The 25,715-nt window shown below is 36.7% G+C and overlaps 1 protein-coding gene across 2 annotated transcripts in view; it reads right to left on the bottom strand.

The window, feature by feature from the left end:
* Nucleotides 1-25,715, bottom strand: part of PRKDC (protein kinase, DNA-activated, catalytic subunit) — an 81,561-nt gene that overhangs the window by 28,554 nt on the left and 27,292 nt on the right. For both annotated transcript variants that reach the window (XM_056330861.1, XM_056330862.1), the window contains exons 33-60: nt 25,239-25,447; nt 24,971-25,103; nt 23,736-23,894; nt 23,219-23,422; nt 21,259-21,444; nt 20,174-20,278; nt 19,043-19,210; nt 18,644-18,771; nt 17,422-17,629; nt 16,140-16,318; nt 14,626-14,794; nt 14,016-14,081; nt 13,508-13,580; nt 13,139-13,287; nt 11,823-11,960; nt 11,503-11,622; nt 10,410-10,553; nt 10,023-10,174; nt 9,309-9,440; nt 8,779-8,890; nt 7,186-7,310; nt 6,943-7,092; nt 6,352-6,525; nt 5,349-5,447; nt 4,478-4,688; nt 3,725-3,914; nt 3,144-3,359; nt 1,733-1,845 (exon numbers count right to left, since the gene is read on the bottom strand). In XM_056330861.1, the coding sequence (XP_056186836.1) occupies nt 1,733-1,845; nt 3,144-3,359; nt 3,725-3,914; nt 4,478-4,688; nt 5,349-5,447; nt 6,352-6,525; nt 6,943-7,092; nt 7,186-7,310; nt 8,779-8,890; nt 9,309-9,440; nt 10,023-10,174; nt 10,410-10,553; nt 11,503-11,622; nt 11,823-11,960; nt 13,139-13,287; nt 13,508-13,580; nt 14,016-14,081; nt 14,626-14,794; nt 16,140-16,318; nt 17,422-17,629; nt 18,644-18,771; nt 19,043-19,210; nt 20,174-20,278; nt 21,259-21,444; nt 23,219-23,422; nt 23,736-23,894; nt 24,971-25,103; nt 25,239-25,447 (4,212 nt within the window). The remainder of the gene's footprint in view (nt 1-1,732; nt 1,846-3,143; nt 3,360-3,724; nt 3,915-4,477; nt 4,689-5,348; nt 5,448-6,351; nt 6,526-6,942; nt 7,093-7,185; nt 7,311-8,778; nt 8,891-9,308; nt 9,441-10,022; nt 10,175-10,409; nt 10,554-11,502; nt 11,623-11,822; nt 11,961-13,138; nt 13,288-13,507; nt 13,581-14,015; nt 14,082-14,625; nt 14,795-16,139; nt 16,319-17,421; nt 17,630-18,643; nt 18,772-19,042; nt 19,211-20,173; nt 20,279-21,258; nt 21,445-23,218; nt 23,423-23,735; nt 23,895-24,970; nt 25,104-25,238; nt 25,448-25,715) is intronic.

The following is a 25,715-nucleotide window of genomic DNA, read 5'->3' as shown; positions in this document are numbered from 1 at the left end:
TAACTTGTAATATCAATGCCTTGTAGCTCCTGCTTCCATACAGGCAGCATAGAACTCACTTTTTAAAAGAATGATTATGACAGACAGCTAGTGAGCTGCTATGGTTTAGTAAGTTACTGCCTGCCAGCTGAGCCACAACAGTCCAGAATACGACGGTTATGAGCCTGGCCCAGATGCAAAGTAAAATGAGGTTCCTAAAGCTATTTCACACAGGAGGGTGGGGAGGGGAAGGAAGAAGGATGAGCCTGGTAGAACTGATTCCTAGTAAAACTTAAAGCAAACTGTAATGAAACTGCTGTAAACTGCAGTTGTTAAACAGCTGCCCTGCCTTTTGCTGAGGCTTAAAGAAATACATTTAAATTGAACAAGAGCTACTACCAGATATAGACAAAACCTACCTCTTCTTCTGCCTTTCTTCCTTTTCATAGCACTGATATGCTATAAGGAAATCAGCAGTAAGTTTAGAGGGTGGGATTTTATTTTTAACTACTGCCATTACCAGTTAAACCAGCAGACAATGGGTGAATATATTGGTAGAACTGAAGAGGGAAACAGAAGAGAAGAATTTTATGTCCTCTGTAAACTTTTTAGAATTTTGCTGTTTCAGCCCATTTTTCTCCTACGTAACTTCAAAGGGATGATTTTCAAAAAACTTTCAAGAGAAATATGCTTGGAGAAATTAGGACTTTGCTAAAACTATTCGCAAATAATGTCTTGGTCAGGACCCACTTTTTCCTGTTTTGCCCCATCAGGTAAAGTACTAATGCAAGCCACCAAGCTACATGTGTGTTTACACGTAACAAATCTCTTGAAGAGTTTAAGGGGTCCTGACAGCATTCAGTCTCCTCTGGTCTTTCATTGTGGAATATCACAGAGGGTTTTACCGGTTGTATTTTGGACTGTCACAGAGAACACTTTTACAGATTCTCTCTTGCAGGGTGGGAGGAAATGGTAGCTTTAGCCTGCAAGTGAATATAAATTGGCTAAAATAGGTGTTTGTGTGGTTCTTCCAGACATAAGTTCTGTTTACAGAGTCGTCTGCAGCTGCAAAGAATTACAAGGGTGTCTCAAACTGGTAGGTCTCAATCCTAGGTTCCTTTGCTCTTAGTCTAACTGCTAACATCATTTTTGGATGATAATATATGTTACTTTTAGTAACATGAACCTCTGAAAAACTGTTACAGAGCTTAAAAATACGTAAGTTTATTTTAAGTACATAACGCAACAAGAAAACTCATGTAATACTAAGTTTCTGGCCTTGATAAACACTCAGGAAATTATCATTACTGACAACCCTTCAGGTTAAAAGTATGCAACAGTTCTGGTTAGTCCATCAGCTGTATCACATTTTTGAGTTCACCTGCAGACACTGGATAATGTTCTCCAACTATTTCTGCACTGTACTGCAGCTTCAAGGCTCCTACTTTCCAGGATGACAACCATAAAGAGCTTCCCATAGCTGTTAGGGACACTACCAAGTAAAATCACTTCATACACATTAAGCGGTAGATGGGAAGTGTTACCACCCAGCTCTGTTCTCACTCATGCTAAGTAACTTCATTTAGCTTTAAACACATCAGCATGATTTCCAAATAAAACCTTCTAAAGCTCTTGAAGTAGCAACCAGTGTCTTAAACCTATTCTTTCTTTACAAAGTTACTTCTGGAGATGAAGTACAAGACTGCAAATGGCATTGGGACTTAAGGTTTCAAACTTATTTGGATTGACAAACCTTTTCTCTTTTCTGTTCAGCGACACCTTTTCTAGCATAAATTAGACTGAGTTTCTCTTGGTCCTTCAAGAAACGTCTCCGCAGTCTTAGAATTTCTGCTCGTTCTTCTATACCTAGGGAACACGGGATCATGTCCACAGCTTTTTCTTTCTCAAACAAACTCCAGATTTAAGGCAAGAGCATTATATAATAACAAACATCATCTTTGTATTTACTAGCTTACCAGCTAGTCTCCCAAGTTTCATATCCAACAACTCACGGCAAGGCTTTTCAACAAGAGAGCAAATTAAAACAAATTAAGTTGTTCTTAGGAAAAGAGGTAGTAAGCATTTAAATAAAAACTTCAAGCACATAGATGAGGTCTAAGGGCCAAACTAGTACTAGGAAAGGCACTAAAATTCATGGACAAATTTGTCCCATATGACAGATTTATTTTAAGCTCTCAAAGGCAAGCATGGTATTTGCACCGTAATCCATAAAGTATACAGCTCCCTACGTAAAAGAGGTGCTAAATATATTTTAAGATTGGGTAATAATAATACAGTACTATATTTTTTAAGTTACTATTACAGAACTGTCACTGGATCAACTGCTGCTCAGGACACTCATGGAGAAAGGCCACTTTACACACTGTTCACTTCAGTCCATTTCCTAGGAAAGAAGAGTGAGCAAACAGAAATGTACCACTGTAACTGGTATTTTCCTGGTAGAAGATCAGGAACTGACTGGAAGGTAGGCTGACCTCTCCGTTTCCATAGTTCAGCATGGTCCATTCAAAATTGCCTTGAAATGCCTCTCAGGTATCAAAAAGGTCAACCTTTATAGCTCCCTGCTGGAACTCCTATTCTCATCTTTTCAGTCAAAATTTTAACAACAAGGTAGGCAAGGGTGTAATGGGGCGGAAATGGGGAGAAGGAGTCTAAGCTATTCCAGAATAGTACTGATAGTTTTCAGTTACCTACTGGGTGGATGAAGGAGCATTCTCAGAAAACAGCAGGTAATTCTAATGACAGAATGCAATATGTTGTAGATTGTGTCAGCACAGCTGAAATGGTTTGGAAAAAATATGTTTAAAGAGATAAGCAGTTAAATTTAAAACAGAAGGGACAGAACTGTCTGAAATTCATGCTATGATTGTCTTAGGGAGAGGTAGGAATGTAAAGATCACACCAGCTGGTTTCTTATCCAGTCAGTTCTTTCATCTAGCAACATATAGTTTTGCAATTCCTAGCAGAATTCTAGTTTTTTGCCACAAGTTCCATATCACCACACACTCCTGGAAACAAAATCTCTGAAGTTGAACCTCAATTAGAATGTCTAAAAGACAATGGACTGCCAGCCAAATAACTGACAAAAATGGTCTATAAAAACATAATATTTATATACAAATGGCATCATAAGGCTTACAGACCTTTAGTTTTGCTGTCCACCTCATCTCCTGGCAAACTCAACCTTTTTTTCCCAAAATCTCGCCCCACTGGTTTAAAGGTGGCTTGTTTAAATTTTTCACTCCGTTTGTTAACCAACAGCATGGATGAAGACAAGGATTCAGAGGATGAAGGAACTGTATACTCTGCCAATGTGTCAACGCTACTTCCAGTTAGCCAATTAAAAGAACTTCTACCACCTGTAAAAAAAAAAATTCCAAAAAAGCTGTAACATCTCCACAAATAAATGAAAACATCTATGAAGCAGGTAATTTCCCCCCCCCCCCCCCATATAATTCCCAGTGTTTATGGGCAGAACAGATTTCAAGTTGTTAGGTAAGAAACAAACTTCTTTTACATTAGACAGAACCTAAATACATAGGAGACTAATAAATATTTTTTCTTCATAAGAGACAATGTTTTTTCTTCATAACACAAAAAAAAGCCCTTGAAAGCAAAATATTAAATGCATTTACACTTTTACGTTAAAAATTCATATGCACCAGTAATGAAATCATTCCTATTGCAAACAAAAAAATTTCAGTAGACACTGGTCTGGACTTACTGACATGCTGTGTAGGTGTAAATTCATATTGCTGTTGGGTAGCCCTCACTCGACCACCAACTGGCCCAGAAGCAGAAAGGGATCTTTCTTGTGATAAATTCCTGTGGATACTCTGAGAAACTTGAGTCCCCACAAACATAGGTGTGAGCACGGTACTTCGATAACGCCAGCTGGAATCAATTACAAAGTCCTATGAACACAAAAAGATTCTAGTAAGAACAGTAAGAATGGAGGCTTTTTGTCTTCCTTCCTTGAGACACGATAGCAGAAATTAAAATACAGAACTTAAAGCATCATTCCAGGTACAGGGGCAGAACTTGACTACAAAAAAACCCCAAAATCAAACACACAGAAGTTCCCCACAGCTCAGCAAAAAAGCTCACTAATTTGGACTGGTCAGCTGAGGACTGATCTACAGCTCTTGCACCAGTATTCCTGTTTCTTCACAACTTTTCTTCAGCTTATGGTGCTTCTCTTTTTTAGGTATTTCAGTACTCTACACATCAGGTATACTTCGTACATATAACTAGTTTAATTAAATCTTTCAGTTTTTGAAAAGAAAACAAAATTATTGCCCCCCCAAAATCGTCAAACTTCTGATACTGTGCATAACCCATAACAGCTGTTCACTATGGAGCACAAAACACACTTTCAAAAACCTCCTTCACTATGCCATTCTTGTCCAAGTGGTAACTACATGAAGGAATAGAATTTGTTACATGGTTGCACACAGGATAACATATTACAATTCACCTGAAATTTGCATTCAGACAGTGGATGCTCAAATATTTTTCTGGAATAATCCGGGCTCTTGCTAGTCATTTCAAGCAGAAAATTTGTAATGAGACTCAAGTACTGTGTTTCAATCTTGGTGGAATAGAAAGAATTTAATAAGGACAGCATGCGATCAAGAGTATTTGTGGGTAACCTTGTCTCATCACTCCAAAAATTCCTAACAATTAATCTGTAAAGGCAAGAAATAAAGTTATTCTTTATCTGCAAACAGAAAACACAACACTATCAAAAGAGTAAAGTTTAAAAAAATAAAAACACAATAAGATTATAAAACCTTCAACTAACCCTTTCATGCCATGGATCTTCCATTGAATTATAACCCATTCCTCATTCACCTACCATGCTTGTTGCCATTCAACTGATATTAAAGGTTAACTCTAAAAAATTTATTTCTGTTGAGCTGTTTTCCTCTTGAGAAGTGCTATGGGTAAATAAGCAGAAATCTTTTGCTTCACCAAAAAACTAAAAAACAACAACCAACCTCAAACATTTAATCATCTACTTCTGTGTGTTTGTGTATAGTGAGGGCTTTCTTGTTCAAAAACTCTAGAACATTAATGCAGAATTAACTTTAATATACTGAAATAATTTCTCCATGGCTTGGAAGTTTGTTCAAAAGCTCTGTGCTTCACTTAAATTTGCTGTAAAACTATGGGACACAATTTTATAAATTAACTTATTGGAAGAAAAGGGAATAATGTTATCTCACTGTTTCTCTTTTGCATTAAAATAGTAAAAAAACCCTCCAAGGATCAACTCTTCTGCTATAAATAAGGGAAGAGTAATTTAGGGATTTGTTACTTCAGTCATCACAACACCATTTACTCACTGCAGTTCAGCATTCTCATCAATTAATCCTTGAAGCAGCATTTCTTTTGCCAGTTTGAGTATTTCCTGAGAATCACCATCTGCTTGGCTTTCTGGATCACTGACAGTAGGAGAAAAATGTCTCTCAATAACTTCTCTCAAACAACCCATAGTAAAATAAGAGGATGAGGACAGTGGGAGAAAAGGAAGGACATGCCCTTCTCATAAAAATCTCAACTTGGCATGACAACACTGCATTTTTTTGATAATATGATGTCTTCATTGCCAAAAATGTCTGCTGTTTCCACAACTCAGAAAAAAAAATCAGAAAGCTAAGTAATACATATCAGGTAGTTATTATGAAGGCTACACAAAAGTAACTCTGAGCTTTCAAGGTTAAAACTGAGAAAAAAAGACAGAGAATTAAGTTTCTCTCAAGTGACACTGGACTAGAAATTGACTTTACTTTTTCCTCTCAATAATCATTCAAATAGTTAAGTCATCTTGGGAAAAAAACTCTTAATAGCACCCAACTATGTTAAGACAATTCGACAGCAACTCATCAAACTGAATATAGGCCTGTTCCCTACTCTAAGGGGTCAAACACAAACCCCATCTTTTTACTGATTGAAGCATTTTGAAGGGCTCCAGATCATGCCAAAGTGCCTTAATATACCTGCTACCTACAAGCAAACTTCTTAAATGTACAATTCCTGTTAGTTACAAATTCCAGCAACAAGAAAAAAAGTGGGCGCATCAGAGCTAAGACCTCTTATGCCATCATGCGGTGGTGATGCAACACCCCAGTTCTGAACTAAAGTTCAGGTCTAAGTCTTTGTCCCTTAGTGGAAGTGATAAAATTGCCACCAAACGGCAAAGTTACTTAGGCAAACCAGAAGATCTATTCTTCTGAGAAGTGGAAAAATCCCACACTGAGGGACAAGAAGTTGGAAGATGCTGTTACAAGCACTTTCACTCTGCCTGTGACAAACCACTGAAAGACAACACCTGCAGTGAATACACACCTGTAATTATCATAAATCCACATCAGAATATCATACATGCGCTGCCGACATACAACAGAAGGGAGAGAGATGAACCCTGTCACCCCAGGAAGAAGTTCTTTAAGTTCTAGTGGTTTTAGTTTAGGCAGCATCTTGTACACTATATCCAAACAAACCCTTTGCCTTTCATCATCCCTGAAGAGAGAGGGGGAAAAAAAGAATAGTTACATTGCTTTTCACTGCTACATGCAGAACCAGAAGATCAGTTCAGGTTTCAGCAATAATATTTGCTTTTGTATAAAGGGCTTTAGGGAAATACTTTTGAGTTCAATCTAAGAATATAACTAAAGTAATACATACTACAGAAATTCACATCCCAGTGGTGTTACAGCTTACTGCTGTTAAGGGGCTTTTTTGTTTGTTTTTCACAGTGAGCTAACCATATCAATACTTAACTCCCAGATTCCATTAGCTAAAATTATGAAAGCAGTGACCAAAAAGTGAACCTGAATTATAAATGCTTCTGAATGTAAAAATATTGCGGCCAGCACAGAAAAAGTTATCAAGAAATTTAGACTGTGCATCCACATTTGTAATTACATAACCACTCACCTATGCTTCATGATCTGGATAAAGTCTTTGCCCTTTAATTGCAAGTGGAGATCAGGTACTTCTTCCGCCCGGCACATTATTACTTCCAGACAGTAGGTTTTCATCACACCATGAAGTTTGGGTATCAAAAAGAATACTGCGTTCATAAACCTTAACATAACCAGAAGCCCACAAAAAAACCCAAGTTATTTTCTATTATTCCTCTAGATCTACAATGAACTTACCATGTAAATCTTGACATACCTGTCAGCAAGAGGTGGAAAATTCTTAACAACTTTATTCAAGCATTGAATAAACTTATCCTGTTGGGTGTTCTGATGATGTTTTAATTGTCTTATGACACAGTCATAAACCGGATCTTCAAGTACCTGAAAAGGAGAAAGTAAGATAAAGATAGCCACAAAACTCATAATGACCTCAATGACACATGGTTCTGCTGCTGTACTGTTTGAATCTAGTGCATTTCACTAGGTAAGACCCACCTGCCTCATCTTGACATTTACAGTGCTTCATGGCTGCTATTCAGCTGTGCCTGGCTGAAACACGATTGACTGCATAAACAATACATTTGTGAGCTCCCTCTGATCGGTTTGGAACCAATGCCTTAATTTTGAAATACAAGTTTCTTAGTATGCTTAAATAAATAACAAGTAGCTTCTCATTCAGTATGGCAAATTTCCAATTAACAAATGTAAAAAAATAAGACATTTTTAGTGAAAAGGTGGAAAATAATCAGTAACTTTTATTTTATGTAAAGGAAATAAGCCTTTTATAGATAAAATATTTGCACCATCTTTGCTCATTTATTCTAAGTACTGCTTATAGTAGAATTTGGAAGACTGAAAGACTGCAGGAATTCAATTTACGAAATGTACTCTACAAACTGAAAGAACAACCAGAATGCAATTGAGTGGGGAAAAGTATTAAGAATAGTAGGGAGAGAAGTAAGAATAACCTACAAGGTCAGACTACCAATCCACCTAGCCAACACCTTGGTGTGTTTGTCTCCAATGGCAGCTGCAGAATGATATTTAGGGGGAGCATGAGCCTGGCTGCATTTTGTCTTCCTCTTCTCTCATACAACCCAACATGCATTCATCATTACATTAGGGATCTTAGAATGTACATTGTTTATCGCTGTTAGAACCTGTTCATGGATTATCTTTTTGGTGCATGAATTCGCCTAATTTCTCCTTGAAGCTGTTGTTGCTACTTACCCCTAGAACCTCTTCTGGCAACACATCCCAGAAGTTCACTAACTGTTCTGTAAAGAAGTACTTCTAGCACCTGTCTCAAATTGATTTCTGTGATTTTCAAGCACTGCCCCCTAGTTCTAGTACTGTAGGACTTGGTGAATAACAGTTTTGCATACACCTTATCCACTAACTAGAAATTAACCGGATTCAGAATTAAATACAATACCTTTAACTTTTACATCAAAACTTGCAAATTATTAAACATTCTCAGATACAGATATTCAGAAGGTAGTCCCAAACCTCCCAGCTCGCAATTTTTTTTTTTTTCTTAAAAAAAACCCCAACAAACCCAACTTTAAGTGTACCATGCCAGTGTTGCTGGCTGGCAAAAGCTGAACAAAGCCTCAGAAAGGGACCATTCGCTGTCAGCCCCATAAGAGCAGGGCAAAAACTCTGCACTTAGCTTGCCCTCAAATTCTTTTCCTCTTGAGTCAACAGTGTAAACCTTTAACTCGATCTGTTGGACAAAGACTGTTGGGTTTCAAATACATTCATTTTTGGAGATGAATTGAGTAGTTGTATAAAAGATGTACAAAGAATTAAGACAGGAATGGTCAAACACACAATACAGTTCACTTACATTTTCTCTCTCAGAAATATATTGAAGAGCAAGTCCCAACACTTCTGCTGCTGCTGCATAAACTTCTTTATACTTTAATAAGCCCATGTTGCTGGTCAAAGCCTGAAAATACCTAACACAAAAGGTAGATCTGCTGTAAGCCACTACTCCAGCATCCAGTTTTAAACTGAAACAAAAAACTCACCTGAGCTACCTAGGGGAACAGTGACTGCTTTTAGAAGAGCTGAATACAGCAAAACATGGATTTTTCCACCTGCAGTGTCTCAAATCCCTGCTTTGGCAATTCCTGACTCTGATAATTCCCATGAAACTTCAACTGTGGGGCCCGCTGTAAAAAAGCTTACATCCTTCTAGATATTTTCCAAAATAAGTATGTAATGCTTTTCTAGCTGCCAAATGCAGACCACCTAACAGACAATAGCAAAGGGATGACAGGATAAACAATCCAGCCCCCATACTTCATGCTGACAACTTAGACTTGCTCTCTTAAGCTTTTATCAAAATAATTCATCAAAAAGCGCATTTCTCACCTGACACGATCTATTTCACACTTTGGGTCAAAAGGAGGTAAATTGTTAGCAAGAACAATCCCCAGCAGCTGAATTCCCACTGAATTGTCCTTTGTATCAGGGTCTCCACCAGAAAACTTTTCAAATATTAAACTGTTGGAGAAAAGCATAAAAGTGATGATAAACATGAAAACCCCAAAATATACATACCATAAATCACTTACTCTCTGTGTATATACATACATACAACTCCACCAAAACCAGCAGAAAGTATGTATACATGCATATATACTCCCACCAAAACCAATAGACAGCATATATTCAGAAGGTATTTAGCATCAAAGAACAAACCAAACCAAACAACAACAAAAGACATTGTAAGCCTACACAAGTTCTCTGCAACAAGTTCAGGAGCATAGCAGATCGCAGAAGTCTTAGCAAGAGTGCACCAATATTCAGTGATAATACCCAAAATTTCAAATAAAATGTACATCTTTGCAGAAATTACTGCTGCTTTTGCTGTTTCAATCTTCTGCATGTTTTTTCTGTCTCCTTGTTTCACAAATTTAGGTTTTTGAGAGAGTTCAGTTCTGAAGTTCTACTTCAGACAGAAGGGTTTACAAAAGGGACAAAAAGTTTACTATCGCAGCTGAATTTGCCTTTTCATCTCCTTTGACAACGTTCACTTATATTCCTGAAATATTGATAAAAGAAAGCAATTGTCCAAATGCTTACCTGTAAGGTATAGAGAGACAGTTCTTCCAACACTCTATAACTGTCTTTATGATTTCCAGATTGTGTCTGAACACAGCTCTTTTTTGGTGAAAGGCATTCTTCATCAAGAATTCAAGCAATCTGTTAGCTAAAATCTCATCCTTAATACTCCCCTACAATCAATAGGAACAAAAATAAACAGTGACTCCAATGTGAAGATATACACTGTTTTATGAAAGCAAGCAAGTAAATAAGCTATTTTTGAAGTTAATACCTAAAAAAAAAAAAAAAAAAAAAAAAAAAGAGTGGACTGATGTAGAAAACTATTTTAAGTGCATAGTAACAAACTCACTCATTCCTTACCAAATACTCACAATAATAAAACAAATGCATTTCACATTTTCTTACTTTGGGAGTGGCTACCGTGGTCCAGGAAAGTATAGTAACTACTGTTTCCACTACCATGTAATGAATCCCTTCACCTCCATTATTTCCAGAAACAACAAGCTGCAGCAATGGACCAAGCCACTGCTTTGCATAAGGTCGGAAAACCTATGAAAAACAGCAGAATCAGTGATCAAGCACAAATTATCCCAACTATTCAATAACCTGTTCTTCAATAATAATTACAGGTAAGACTTCTAAATCAATCTCTTATCACTTTCTTAACCTCTGAAGCAACAACCACAACAATCTTAAAATAACTTTAAAATAAAAAGTATCCATAACTACATTCCTCACTTCTACTTAGAAACTTTTAACCAAGTATTCACATAAAGTTAACTATTTCACTAGGGCCCACATAATATGGCTCTCATGCAGAAAATCTGTCCCTAAAGGATTTGGAAGAGTATGCCACCCTTCTACCCTTCCATTTCAGACAGCTTTACTAAGAAGGTAGCATTAAGCGGGTGTAAAGTTTCTTCAATTAATTCTGGTATTCAGCGGGTTTGTATTTGGAGTATTTTGGACAGAAACATTATACTCTAAAATCACTGCATAAAATAGGATGAAAACACTTGACTGAAGGATGAGAGTTAGAAAACGTTTCTTCTCAGGCAAAGATCCATTATGCTATCTTAGGTATCTTTCTGCAACTAGAACTTGATTTAAATCAAAGGTTTTCCATAAGTTATCTGTGACCATTCGAAAAAAACATTACATTTGCTCCTCCCAAAAGGCAAATATAATCAACCATGCCTCTTACCCTGTATCAATGAATCAATTACTTATAGTTTACAGAAGACTCACATTGTGGACACCCTCTACTTACAGAAGTAGAGTTTGGGAGAAGAGGTAATAATATTACATTCAAAATACTGGCACTATCTGGAATTTTGGGCCATGAATGCGCTCCCTTTTATCATGACAAACTACTCAATCTGAATGCCCCAAAAGCCTCAGTTGATGGAGTATTTTACCCTGCAAGAGTTACATAGCTGATATTATAATATAACCTGTTAACATACACAGAAAAAAGATAACCAAAAAACTTACTCACATCCTCAGTATTAACAATAAGTTTTGCTATGAAGAGGCGAATATTTAGGGGTACTGATGGGTTTCCTAATTTGCCATGCAGAAATTTCATCCAAAGAGGAAGATCTACTGGAACTGTCCCCTGAAATTTAAAAGAGATGAGCAAAAATCAACTCACTTTTTGGATCAAACAGGCTTACCAAGCCAAAAAGCCCTAAGCTTGAGCCACACAGGTCTCATTATAATATAGCCAAGAAAATTAATAAATGAAGGGATTCAATCATGACTCCCTTTTTGTGGTATAATTAGTGAAAAAATGCCAATGTTTTGGTTAATACTGGCCTCCTCCACTTTGGGTGTGATCTGGTTCCTCTGCATATGTTTAATCAGAGTGGTCATAGAAGTCATACATTCATGTTGGTTGAATTCGTCCATTTCCAGTTCCACCTCATCATTTAAAACCATGTATTCTGTGGGCTCCTGAAAAAAAGTGTTACTATGATTAATAACAACACTGTATTTTCTTTTAAATCATGACAATGTCACGAGTCATTCTGATCTTATCTGTGTTTACAGATTTTACTATATGCTTAGTATGTGCAACAGGGAATACATCAGACACGTTGTTCAGACACCTCCCAAATATATGTACCAGCTGTATACATCTTTTATTTTCTGTGCCAACAGATCTCACTCTGACTGTGCCAACTTCACTACCTGCCGCGCCAGATGTGGCAGCTGTTGGAAGCAGGAAGGATTAGCTGAACTTTACAGAAATTATTTCATTTCATAGTTGAAAGAATGCATTAACACCTTCCACAGGGGGAAAGACCTATTTTTATGTTGTTTCACACCAACTAGTGACCACAGCTACACAGAGTGCATCAGGAAATTGTTTATAGTTAGAAATTACAACATTACTACACCAAGCAGATAGAAAGTACGTTTCTGATTAACTTCACTGCAGCTATAACACCTCCTTGCTCCAAAACATGGAAACAGTGTATCTTTACCAATGTTAAGTTATTACGACAGATTTTATCTTTGGTGTCTTTAACACTTTAACAAGCTTTTTTTGTTGTTTCATAACAAATACCTATACTATCAGTACTACTTTTGATAAGACACCTCTTGATTGCAGAAGGAACACAATTTTAAGTCTTGGAAGATACTAAATGCTGTTCTTCCAAGAGCAACAGTTAAAATACAAGGTGCCACAACAGAGTGGCATAAAGTGTTTGATGACTTATTCCACGATTTGATACAGCCAGCTTGGTCAAGTGCCTTCAAAGACTAAAAGAAGAGGGAAACGAGGAAACTAGGGGCCTAACAGCAAAACACAACCACCACAGGATACTCCTGAGTGCACACAAAGTTACAAGCCACCTTTTTACAACTCAGGTTGTACTTCCCTCACATTACTCATCTTTAGAAACCCAAGGTAGGGCACTGATTTTCTCCAGCTGTAGACAGTAGAGAGAGGGAAGAAGAAAAACACTCAACAGAACACAGCTGAAGTCCTCTCATCTTCTGGAGGAGCCTATTCTCAATCAAGTAGAACAAATACAGGAGACCAGAAATTTCTCTTTCTCAACCCCAATAAACATATGCAATTGCTAGAAAATATAAAACTTTTCTTCTTCACAGCACTAAATTACCTTTCTCCTGAAAAGAGCACTGCTAGCTGTAACTTCTTGGGAGCTATGAGAGAAACCTTGGACTCCAGTAGAAAAATCAAACTGACTCATTTCCTCACTCAAACTGCTATCCATCATGTATGAGGCAGAAGCCAAATACTTGGGTTCATCTAAATAGGAGAAAGAATAGACCATTAATCAAGGTAATTACAAGAAACAAGCCTTTACTGGCAACTTAAACTTGAGTGGGGTGGGAATTGTTTGTTAGATGAAGTACACTGAACGTTTTTATTTGTTCTGCTACTGCAGAAGCCAATTAGCAACACATCAATGAACACTGTATGGAAGGTAAGAAGTTGGGTTTTTTTCAGTCATAAATTACTTGCATACCCTGACTGCTGTTCCCTGCATCCCTGGCCTCCTTTCTAATAGCAATGTATCGCTTCTTCCTTTCCAAAGGCACCTGAACAGCAAGAAAGAGAAGTTTAAAAATTAATCAAATCTTATATTTACAGTTTATTTACAATTATTTATTTACAGAATTGCCAAATCATCATCAAAACTGTTTAATATAAAGAGAAATCCTATGTCGTAAATTATTATAATAAATGCTACAGAACAGCAGCTAAATTACTTGCTCTTACAGCTGTTTATTACCAGAGTAAAGTGTGCTAAAAAAGTGTATTAAAGTTATGTGCACTGCAGGTATGTTCTAGATTTCAAGTCTGGATTTCCCTTACAAAAATGTATTTTAAAACATTAAGAGTACTCCAGTTTTTATTCATCACAGAATCCTCTTTCTCTGTATGTGAGAACTGACCCGGTCTACAGTGACTCCGCTGTCCAAGTCATATTCATTTTTCACTTAGGAACACTGAAGTCCAGAAATTCCACTCACCTCAATTTCTACAGGAAATGTATACTGACGGTTCAGGTCTATCAGATTCTCAAAAATCAGCAAGTTCTGCAAAATTAAGCACACAATAACAATTGCTCTGAACTCATTTTATTTCTTCTAAAAAACAACAGATCGACGTACAATATAGAAGAGAAAACATGCCATATTTTCTAGATCAATACTTTCAAGAAAAAAATTGCTATTCAGCTACTCAGGAATTCACAGTACAGACAACGGGCTTGGTAAAGTATGTATCCCTTATTGAAGTATATTCTGGAGAACTTATATTGAAGTATAAGCACTGGAGAACTTAAATAATAGGTAGATTTTTTTTCTCCTATTTTAGAAAATTGATTGAGAGTGGAAGGAAAACAGGGTAAATGTATCATTACTTCACCCATTCCCAAAGAGACAGTAAAACCTTCATCAGCAACTCAAATTGCATGAAGGATGCAAGAAAGTTAGCTATGTGTGACACCTACTGTCTCATTGGGTTTTTTGTTAATATAATTGCATGTCATTCAGGCTTGATTCTTTGATTTATTGCAATCAGGTAAAATCACTTTGTGTCTCATGCTCTGAAAGCTTTCTAAAAGCAACAACACCTCACCTTTTCCGATTTTTCTGTAAAAAGAAAGCCTTGATAAAATTTACTTTCCGTGAAGACACAACTGATAACAGCAATAGCACAATTATATGCTGCACAGTGATACTGTCTCCTCTTCTCCAACAGCTGACTCTCTCCTGCCATGTTTTCTGTAAATGCATCATAGCACGACCTTAAAATACAAACAGCCAAGAAAACACCATCAGAATATTCTTTTCTTTTTTAAGCAGCACAGGAAAGGCCCCAGTCAGAGACCAGTGAATCAACAGAATTTCCAGAAATCTTTACTTTTTAGAGCAGTATCAGATTAAACCATTTCAGACTTCTTCAAGTTCTCTGCAGGCACACTGTGCTGAAATGGAACCATTCTGCAATGACAAAGCCAGCTTCCCCAACCATTTACACACCATTCCTTAATGTCAAAAATACAATGACAGGCCATTTTCAGATAAGACAGAGATATGTTTCAATGCATGCATAAATCTCTCTCATGGTACTTTCCAAGAAAATAAGAAAATATGAATGGACATATATGCTAAGCTATGCTATAGATTAGCCAGAGAAAACCAGTTTAGATGCAATTTTTTTAAGTCTTTTGCCCATAGTAAAAGATCTGCAAAAAAAAGATTTACAGATCTTCTGCAAATCATAGCCAAGAAATTCTTTAAAAGTCTTCACAGGACATAACAGTATTGTAAAAAAAAAAAAAAAGAAAAAAAAAGAGCATTTCAGGCATCTTATATTTTTTCAGAATATTAAATAAATTAAATTACATTAATTAGCCTATGTATTCAGTATTAATCTTCTGTTCCTCTCTGCAGTGGTGATTAAACCAAATTATACCTACTGGGTGTGCTGCTGTATAATGAAATATAAATGAAAATCCACCCCATCATCTCATCAATCACATAAGATACCTACCTTACAACACAGAACCATACTTTACATAAAAGCAGGGGTCCTCAAACTTTTTAACCAGGGGGCTGGCGCACGGATGAAGTGGCAGGCAGTCACCTGCGGCTGCTTGGTTTCCCCCCCCAACCCCCGGCGAGGGCGGGGGGGGGGGGGGGGGGGGGGGGCAGGGGGGTCTGTAAATACCAGGGGCCGGATTGAGGACCCTGGGGGCCCGTATCCAGCCCGCGGGCCGTAGTTTGAGGACCCCTGCATAAAAGTGTAAGTATACTGAAATCAAAATCATAAAAACACAAGTTAAACGCCAAGAACCATACTGAAAAGCAAAAATAAAAGCACAAGCTTAAGAAACAGGAAAAAAAAGAGGCAAAAACTGGAGGCAAAAGTTATTCTGACATAGGATTGTAGTCTATGCTAGAAATCATCCTGTCAATGCAAATTCAATATTGTGCAAATTCCTTTTTTATTTAAAACCAAAAGCTACATTCAGATTACATTTATCCTTGAACAAATTAATCTTCTGCTTTAGATAGCATACTTAAAAAGTGTATTTGCCCAAAACCTAATTAGAAGTTAAAAAGGAGTAAAACAAATAATAGTCTTACTTTATTAGTGTCTTGGTAAGTTCATTTCCTTCTACGCTTATGGAGCCACAGTAAGCTTGGTTAATTTTAGAGTCCTTGGAGTAAACTTCCTCTTTCGAAAGTCGTGCATACATCACTTCTAGCAGCTTGTAATACCCCATTTTCTTGGTAACTTGTGTATCAAAAGTATATTCATTGAACTGGAAACAAAAAAGCAACATCTCAGAAAGATTTCCTGGATCCTGCCTTTCCTAAGTAGCTCCACAGTTACTCTAGTTTCTAATAAACAACCTTCAGCTTACTTCTATCTTCTAAACCAGAGAAATAATAAAAGACTAACAGATACTGAGTTCCTGTGTAATGCAGTTATTAAAACAATGTTGACCCGCTCTTTATTAGGTGAGCTGTCTTAACTACAATTGGCCTAAATCATTATAGTGATATTGGAGTAAAATAAGCAAAACACGAAGTAATGGCTCAGACTCATGACACCTCTACCTGTCACCATGCCGGGTATCATTCATGAGTTTCTTCATGCACCTCACTTTGGTGCCAACATTTCAGCAGCAGAAACATGGTGGGGGTGACTCTATGTAAGTCTTCATTTTAGCATTTTATTTCAAATAACTATCACTACACTTGGATCATTTCAGCATCTTGTTCGTCCTGCTGCCTTTAAACAGCTGCATCAACAAAACCATGGGAATAAAGAACTACGGCAAGAGCAAAGACCTTCTCTGACAACAAAATCATTGCATGTAACTATACTCTAAATTGGAGGATAGCCTATAAATAGAGAAAGGAAGATCTGTCCTCCTAATCCCTTGCTGAGGGATCTTTGCAATGATTAGAAGATTTATTTCTTTCTATAAAGGTAAGGCACCCAAATTTAAAAGCTTTCATTAGGAAGGCTGATTATCTCTCCCCTACAACGCAGTAACAGGCTACAATTTTATACAGCTTTCATATTTCAAAGTTAGAATGGGGGATTGCTTTTGACAAAACTTCAGATCCCTTTATATATATATATGTATAGGTAACATTCCAGCTCCCATCTTTATACACAGTAGATACGCAAACATATGTTAACTTCAAAAGAAGTGCTGGGGAATAAAGAAAAGTTTCCCAGTAATAAGCTATATAATTGGCACAAACTTCTGCTCCAAGATACAGAAACTGGAAAGCAAATGGTTTCAATTAGTGTTTCCCTCAGAGTTAAGCAAAATGTATATACCAACACCAATTTTATTAGGCCTTCCCCAACCCTAAAACAAACAAACAAACAAACAAAAGTAATTCATACCTTTATAAACCTGGAATTAAGTGTATCCATAGCCTGTACTATAATCTTGCCAAAGAATTCTCTCAGTGCATCCAAGCTGCAGTGCCACAAAAGAGTGAGAAGGGAGCGATCCAGAAATGCTTGACGAGTAGTATTTGAACTAAGTTCTTCACTCCGGAACATTTTGTGAACAGTGTCCAACAGTATCACTTGTTTGTCAGTGGTGCTCCTAAAAAACCCAGAAATCTGAAGATGAAAACTGTTTTACCAGACTCCAATGATGTCTCAGACCCCTGTGACATTTAAAATTTTTATTGTCTGTATCCATACCCTCTTGGGCTATCATCCTACACAACATGCAAGATCCGGTTGAACTGCCACTTACTGTGGAGGTCTCCAAAGAAAATCTCAGTTTCTTACTCTGCAACAGATGGTAAACTTGTTTGTGTATCTTTGTTAGTTTAATCCAAAAGCAATCATTAGCTTTCTCAGTTCCTTTTCACTGACCAATCAAAACCAAAAAAATAACATTTATGTGGTACACATGAAGGATGGAGGCAAAGAGGAAGGAACAAAAGGAGACTTCACAGTTATTAGGTCTTTCTGTGGCTTATCAAGTGTTCCACTAGTACACGAACTAATATTCTAAATAATTTTATAGAAGTTAGAATTTCAAAAAAAGGATTTGGGCATAAGGTAAATGACTTTGTCCAGGGAACTACATGCTCCAGAACAGTTACTACTTAATAGCCCATCATGAATTGGACTGTTTGGTTTGGAAGAGACTGAAGACTCCTGTGGACAAGAGCACGTCTGCACCTATGATTTACTACCCTTGAAATATTCAAATATATAAACATGCTGTTCTATTTTCAAAGAGGTTGAACAAAGTAATTCACTGTCAGTTTAAGTGCTATCAACTTAAGTGATCATATGGTTATACAGGTATAGCAAATATAGATATCACAAACAATTACTATCTTCAACTGAAATCTGCCAGAACAAGCTAATTTACAGAAGAATTTACAAAATTTGCCCAGGCATTGGAAGTGTTATCTGGAAATTGGTGCCACTTGTTCATACCTCAGAAACATTTTAGAAATGTGAAGACAAAACCGAAATCTGAATTAAAACCATGATGTAAAACTTTATAATGTAAATCATCATTATTACAAGGACAACATAATAAAGGAAGCAAATTATTTAATGAGAACAGGTACAAAATCCAATAGACTAAACTCACCTTCTGGCAATTCTTTTGAAGCTGGATTGAAATAAGCCCTCCATGAAATGTCTGTGGTCCCTACAAAGAAGTTCTGTCATCAACTGCAACAACACTGGACTCTGAGACAATTCTAATGCATCTAAAAACTGAAAAAGAAGTAATGCATAACTAAGGAGCCACATGGGATCAAATAAATCTAATTATGTAACTATTTTTCAATACTGATCAGAAGCAGATGCATGTGTTCAAATGTGTATCTCTGCATTAAACTTCTGGATAAAGACATAACTCACAAACAGAAAAGGTGATTTCCTCATGTGAACTCGGGGTCTCTCTTTAATTCCAGACCTTGTGAAACACTGTTTATAGACATAGTTCACTTAGGCTTCTATTTACATGTTTTTTAAAAACACTGACCTTCTTAGTGCAGTCTACATAGTTACTGTGTCTCAAGGTTCCTTTGGGAAACTCATCAGACCTCATGGGAAAATTGAAAGCTACGAGTTGATCAAGAGCATTCTTAAGGTCATCAAGTTTTTCTCCAGTCAAATTAGTGAAGAACGGGAGTATTATCACTGCTTGGCCCTGGAGGAAAAAAAAAATAATAATGCAGTTTCACACTAAAAAACACCTGATTACTCTCTTAAATATGAAGCAAGCTGAATAGGACCACAAAATAGCAGCAGTGGCTGTGCTTACTGATTCAATAGCTCAGTGCACTGATAAAGGTAAGTTATGTAGCAGCTCATCTTTCAGGTGCTAGTTCAGAAAACACCTTTGGTCACTGCTGAATGAAAGTTAAAAGCTAATTAATATCTCATGGCTGACATGGCTATGAATAAGACCTCATTGCTCTTCTAAGCAAGCATCCATTCTCACACAAGTCGATGATTTAATGTAATGTGTGGCAGCTAAAGTAAGATCCTAAACTTTATTTATTTTGAATGCACAGGAAAGTACAAAGCACTGTCTAGCAAAAGAGAGGCTGGCAGAGCAGCAACTGTGCAAAGCTGTTTCATAAGTACAAAATTTTTAATCTTCTATTCAAACGTTATGCTCCAGCATCTTCCAGTTTTAGTATGCAGTACATTATCTCTTGCTCCTGGCCAAGCCACACACAGCAGTTAATCCATTAATACCGGTCGTGTACTTGCAGACATGGACATTAAACTCATGGCCCATGTTTGCAATTTGATCCGTAGGAAATGCCACTCCTTGCTAAAAGCCTGATTAGCTGTCATTTCTCAAATGAACACTTTAGAATTCTAAACAATTTGCAACTGACAGTAATTTTTTTTGCCTTTCATCTGGTCAGGAAGAAAAAGAACACCTAAAACCAAAACATGACATCTGTGGCACTGCCTTCTGTCTGAAGAACAAAAAAGGATGATTTACAATTTTTAGGATGTTGAACAGGAGATTAAAAACCAGAAGTGGTCCATGTTATGTGCATATTAATGTAAAATTTAATCCAAATAACAGAATTTCATGAACAACTAACATTCTAATCTGGGGACAGCAGGGAAGCCACTGAAGTGAACAATTTACCTTAAGATTTAAGCCTAAATTCTGATCAGTAAGTAGACTAATATAGGTATTAAAAACAGCTGTAAATGCTTCATGATTGGTATTGAAAGAAACTGAAGAGTCAATCTGGAATGACAGAAGAAATAAAAACATTAAGAATTTTTTTTTCAAAGTATAAAGAGATCATTGTATTAATGAACAATTAAAAAAACCCGTAAGTTATAGAATTGTTTATTTCCAAAACCTCACTGAATTAACAGAAAGCACATACAGTGATTTTGGTTTTAAAAAGACTATCAAAAAGAATTCTAAAAGCTCCTACACAGTACAAGCAAAATCATAATGTTGAATATTTTTCAGTTTAAAAAAAAAAAAAAAAAATTAAGCTCCCTCTCAAAGCCAGATTTCCTACTAGTCACTTCACTGCCAGCTAATACAGCAATACAGCTCCCATTCTGTGTCCTAACACATACCTTTAAAACAATTCAAGTTTAAAATAATTATTTATAAAAAAACCCCAACCTCTCAATAAGTGATCTTTGTGTGTATTTGTGTACAGGTACTTTTACAAGTTCCTAAAAAATCCCAATAGGATAAAGGAGATATATCATGTTTTCAAAATGGAGAAAGAAAAAAGACCAAAACCCCAATGCAAGAGAAATTAAAGGTCTATAAAATAAAAATATTTCTGCAGTATGTTGATATGGGTAGAACTCCTCAATTATGACTTTCTGGATGCCTACATAAAAGAATGTTATCAAAGGCTGCTCTGTTTCAAGGTTTACTGTCTGCACTTGTAGCAATTCTCTAAACAGAGAGGAGGCAGCTAAAACATGACAAAAGTTAAAAAAAAAATACCCAAAAAACAAAACAAAGGAGGGGGGAGTGCGGGGGGAAGAAAAGAGCAAAATCTAGTAATTTCTGCCCATCCAAATATTTTTTGTACTTTGCAAATAAAAACAAAATCAGATTCTGATATTCTCCAAATTTCTTCTCCCCCCCTCCCGCCCTGAAACATCAAACATTAGAATGAAATAGCATTTAAAACAAGATAAAAGTCCTACAGAATTAGAAGAGTTACCTGGATTTTATGAAGCAATGCATACCTGCAGAACTTTTGCCAGCAGAGTCAAGACTGCCATCTTGCTCTCGGGAGCCGAATCTTTGGCCCACCAGCTGTCAAGTTTCTCCCAGTTTCTTAGTACAGCTGTGACCAGTTTCATCCCTTGCTGCTTACGTACAGCACGATCCCTAAAACTCTGATCTAACATGCCATTCAAAATGCTACCAACCTGGAAGAAAAAGCAACAGGTAGATTCTTGCATTCCAAATGAAAGTAGGATAGTATCTCTTCATAAAAAAGCATCACATAGCAATGCTAGATTTAAATCTCAAAAAGATAGAGAGGAAATCTTTCTGCAGAAATTAAAAGCACACACTTTTCAAAAAAAAAAGAGACTTCCACCCAATTTACCTGTTTCATTCAGAGTACAACACAGCAATTCCTTCCCATACCTTTTGTGTGAATATGGAGAAATAAATGACAATCCAGAACACTTGAAAATTTTAGTGTAAAGCTGAGAAACAGGAGAAATAGCACATAAGCTAACTTATCTGCATGCATTTCAAAAACAAAAATAAACCACAGCATACTAGATATGAATTAAGTATGCTTCAGTCTCCTTTCTTCAAAAACCAATGGTCACTGACTTCCAAACCTGAATTCTGCATTCTCCTTTTGAATAGTTGGCAACCACCTAACAAACTGGATTAATGTTATCAACCTTGTGATTTCACCAGATATGGATGGGTACAGTAAAATAAACATTTTTTCTTCCTGTACATCACAAATGCATAAAACTACAGAAGAGATATCTTATCAAATGTCATCCATAATGTATTGTTCGAAAAAAAAGTCAGGCAAAGAACTGCCGACAATAGGAAACGGTCCGCAAGTATGACTGATTTTCCTATTTACCTTAATTAAATTCATGAAGTGAAAACTTTTAACACTATTGCCAGATGTAGCCAGTGTAAATTAGTAGCCTATCATTTATCAGAGACACTTTTTTAAAAGTATATCTATTGTGGCATCCTCTGTATGGGAAACACTACAAAGTCATCACAAGAACCAGCTGTTTGAAAGAAGTATACATCCTTCTACAATTAAATTAATTTCTGGAATCACAAAAAATTATGCTTCCAGTTATAAAAATGTTACTTAGAAGCAACACCTTTAAGCATAACATCTTGGATTAAAGAAGGTCCAAATATTTTTAAAAGGATGATCACTTTTCCTGAACATCTTTTTAAACAAAAGGGGAAGTGGACTTTTGATCTGTCTTTCTGACCCTCCTGTTTGTCAGGAGCACCGAAAGAAGTCTTCTCAGTTATCACACATTTCTTCTGTGGAACTGACAGTGAGCTCTACATTAGTAAGTAGTGTGGACCAACAGGAGAAAATCTGTTAAGCAAAACAAGTGGTGTTGAGACTGACCCCATGACAACTACCCTGTATTTATTTCACATGGAAGGTTGTGTGTGCATATGTGTATGCAATTCTTTTTAATACTTTGATGTAGCTCTGCTCTAGTCCTGTGAACTAAACACCCATTAGTGGTTGGAGTTCATTTTCCAGTTTACTTTTACCTCAAAAAAAATCCAGTCCACATGCTCTGAAACCACTCTGCAATGAAAATCAATGCACAGTAAATGGGAACAACCAGACTTGCTTTGAAAGGGCACACTTGATCTGAAGTACTATGCAAAAGAAGTCTGAAATTCATAGATTTCAGAGGTAAGCACTTCCCGTTCAGTTTAACATGAGATGACAGATAACAAAAGTTATGTCAGGTTGCCAGAGACCATGAAGGTAGCACCAGTAGGCCATGAAAAATAAAATAAAATTTAAAAAAAAGTATTTATCAATGCAATGCTGTCCCCAAAGTGCAACCAAGCACACTTTTCCCCCACTACATACTACATCCACCTACAATAACAACAACAAAATCGTTACTTCTAACATTTCCATTTGACTTTGTCCTTTTAAAAAAAGTCATCCAATACCATTTGGGGATTGCTGACAGATGATTCCATAAGTGGGACTATGATGACATCCAGGTTTTTCAGCAGCTGTTGATTGATGGTTTCTGAGAACAGACTGTAGAAATACTGTCCATGAGAGAAACTGATCAGGTTCTCCTGGGATGCTCCCAATAGTGGCACAGATAACACTACTGTGTTCAACAGCAGACTTACTAGCTCCTCACACTGTGAAAATTAAGGTATAGACACAAAATTATTTCAAGCACATTCAATTTCCTTCATTTCTTAGAAAACAACATGAATTTTTTGAAGTCCCATCCCAAAGTGTTTTATGTTACCAGAAAGCACAAAAATAAAGCACAAACGGAACAGTGAAATGCTTATTATCTACAGTTGTCACTCAAGCCAGAGAATCACTACAGCTCCTCTGCAGGAATACGAATGAAACATCAGCCCCTTCTACCCAAAATATGGGTAGAAGACTATTGCTGATGCGTATTAAATGATTGAGTATTAAAACTGGAGAACCATATCCTACCTGGTCATCAATAGCAAAGGCTAGCTGCAGGAGTCCATCAGCTAATTGCTTACTGCTGATGTCTAACGATGGAACAGATATCCTTTCAACCCTAGGTGCAATGCCTTTATAAACAACTGAGAGAAGCTTAGAGCCAACTGAGAAATGAGACTCTTTATCCTATGGAAATAAACAAACAAACAAGTGACAATTAATATAAGCTGAAAAAAATAACATAAAGACCCTTCCAATCCACCTGGATAGCTAATGAAAACACTTTAACTCCAGGTCATTTTCATATAAAGCTATGCAAATATACCATGCCAAGACACCTTTCCAACTGAGGAACCAGATTTTTAAGGAGACAACCCTGTTGTATACAAAGTTCAGAAAACGAATAGTAATTTGAAAATCTTCAAAAGGTTCTGATCATCTCTCAAATTTTTTTTTTCAGGTAACACCATTATTACAGCAATAAAAGGAACCGTTTGGTCAAAACAGGTGGACCGCAAAAGGTAAACCATGCGGCTCCTTGAATATCACCATCCTACAATCACAGCTCTAGTTTTTGTTTAGACATAGAAGATGGATGCCAAACGCCACAGAAATGAAATATTTTGTTACTTCTTAAATATAGCTTTGTTCACCAGTAGGCAAATTCTCTCAGTCCTTGTGGCTGTTGCATAGCCTGCTTTCCTTCAATTGCCCAAAGTAAAATAGAGATTTACTACAATCAGAAACTTAGTAGAAAGAATTTGAATAATATAACCTAGATCCCCACCCCCCAACTGCTCTCTGTTCTGTTGTCCTGCAACTCATACCCACTATATTGCTTCTGATCAGCCAGAAGGTATTCCTTTTGTAGTTTCCCTTTCCCTCATCACTTTGCATGTTCTCTGTTTAAAGATTGTTGAAAAATGCCTCCCTTTATAGGATAGTAAAAACTTATTTTTTGAGCTTTCAGTCTTGTGAAGCTCACTAAAAGGAAGTTTTAGGTAGATTCTGGTTGCTTCCAGGCCCTGGAAATTGGAAAGACAGACATAATTATGAAGAATGCTCAAATCTCAAGACTGTGCTACTCATGTTTGTGGAATAAACATAAAGCATTTATTTCTGATCCCTCTCAACATCAGCTCTTCACTGTTGATTTTACACAACTTCATCTGATCTGTTCTGATTTCATACTGGCCTTTTACACAGGAAAAGCCCTTTATTGTATATAAATATTCACCACTATCTTCTGGATAAACAATTACCTGATTGTGAAGAACAGAATGAAGCAGGCCAGATTTCTGGAGTTGCTTGCAGGCAGAAAGGACAGCAGTAAACCTAACTCGATCAAAACGTGCGTCTGAATTAAACAGATCAACAGAACAAAGGTCCTCAAGGCTAATGAGAAAAGAGAAGCAATAACATCACATTGGTGGGGAGCAACATGTGCAACCATACACAACATTATTTTCTTCCCATTTTTCATGGTGACTGGCATTTGTTCTGGATTCATGCTTACCAGAAAGCCCTTACCTCTGTGGTGTGATTGTTCTTTTTATGCACAGTTTCAAAGATTCCTTAAAGGGAGATTTCATCAAAGCTTTCATGAGTCTTACTGAGATATCTGGGAGATTTTTCATGACTTGCGCATCAGCTGTGTTAAAGCCTACATGTGATGGATCACATACTGTCATCACCACAAGCTCTACAAGGCTTGCATTAAGCAGTTCCTTCTCAAGTAGCTAGAAAGAATAAAATATTAAATAAAAGCTTTATTAAAAAATTAAATTTAGATATCTCTATTTTATTCTTTATAACTTATCATTAGCCCTTCTATCTAAAATGAAACCAAACATGGAACACTAATTATTCTTCACTACGTAACATTCTCCTTCTCTATGAAATGTCATGACTGTCAATCAATCGTGCTAATACAAAGAAATTAAGTATCTATAAAAATATACATAGGACATACGCAACCTCAAACTGCACATAAGATCTTTTAAGTCC

The sequence above is a fragment of the Falco biarmicus genome, chromosome 3 (assembly GCF_023638135.1).
Source record: "Falco biarmicus isolate bFalBia1 chromosome 3, bFalBia1.pri, whole genome shotgun sequence".
NCBI classification, from domain to species: Eukaryota; Metazoa; Chordata; class Aves; order Falconiformes; family Falconidae; genus Falco; species Falco biarmicus.
This window is presented reverse-complemented; position numbering and strand designations above follow the sequence as displayed.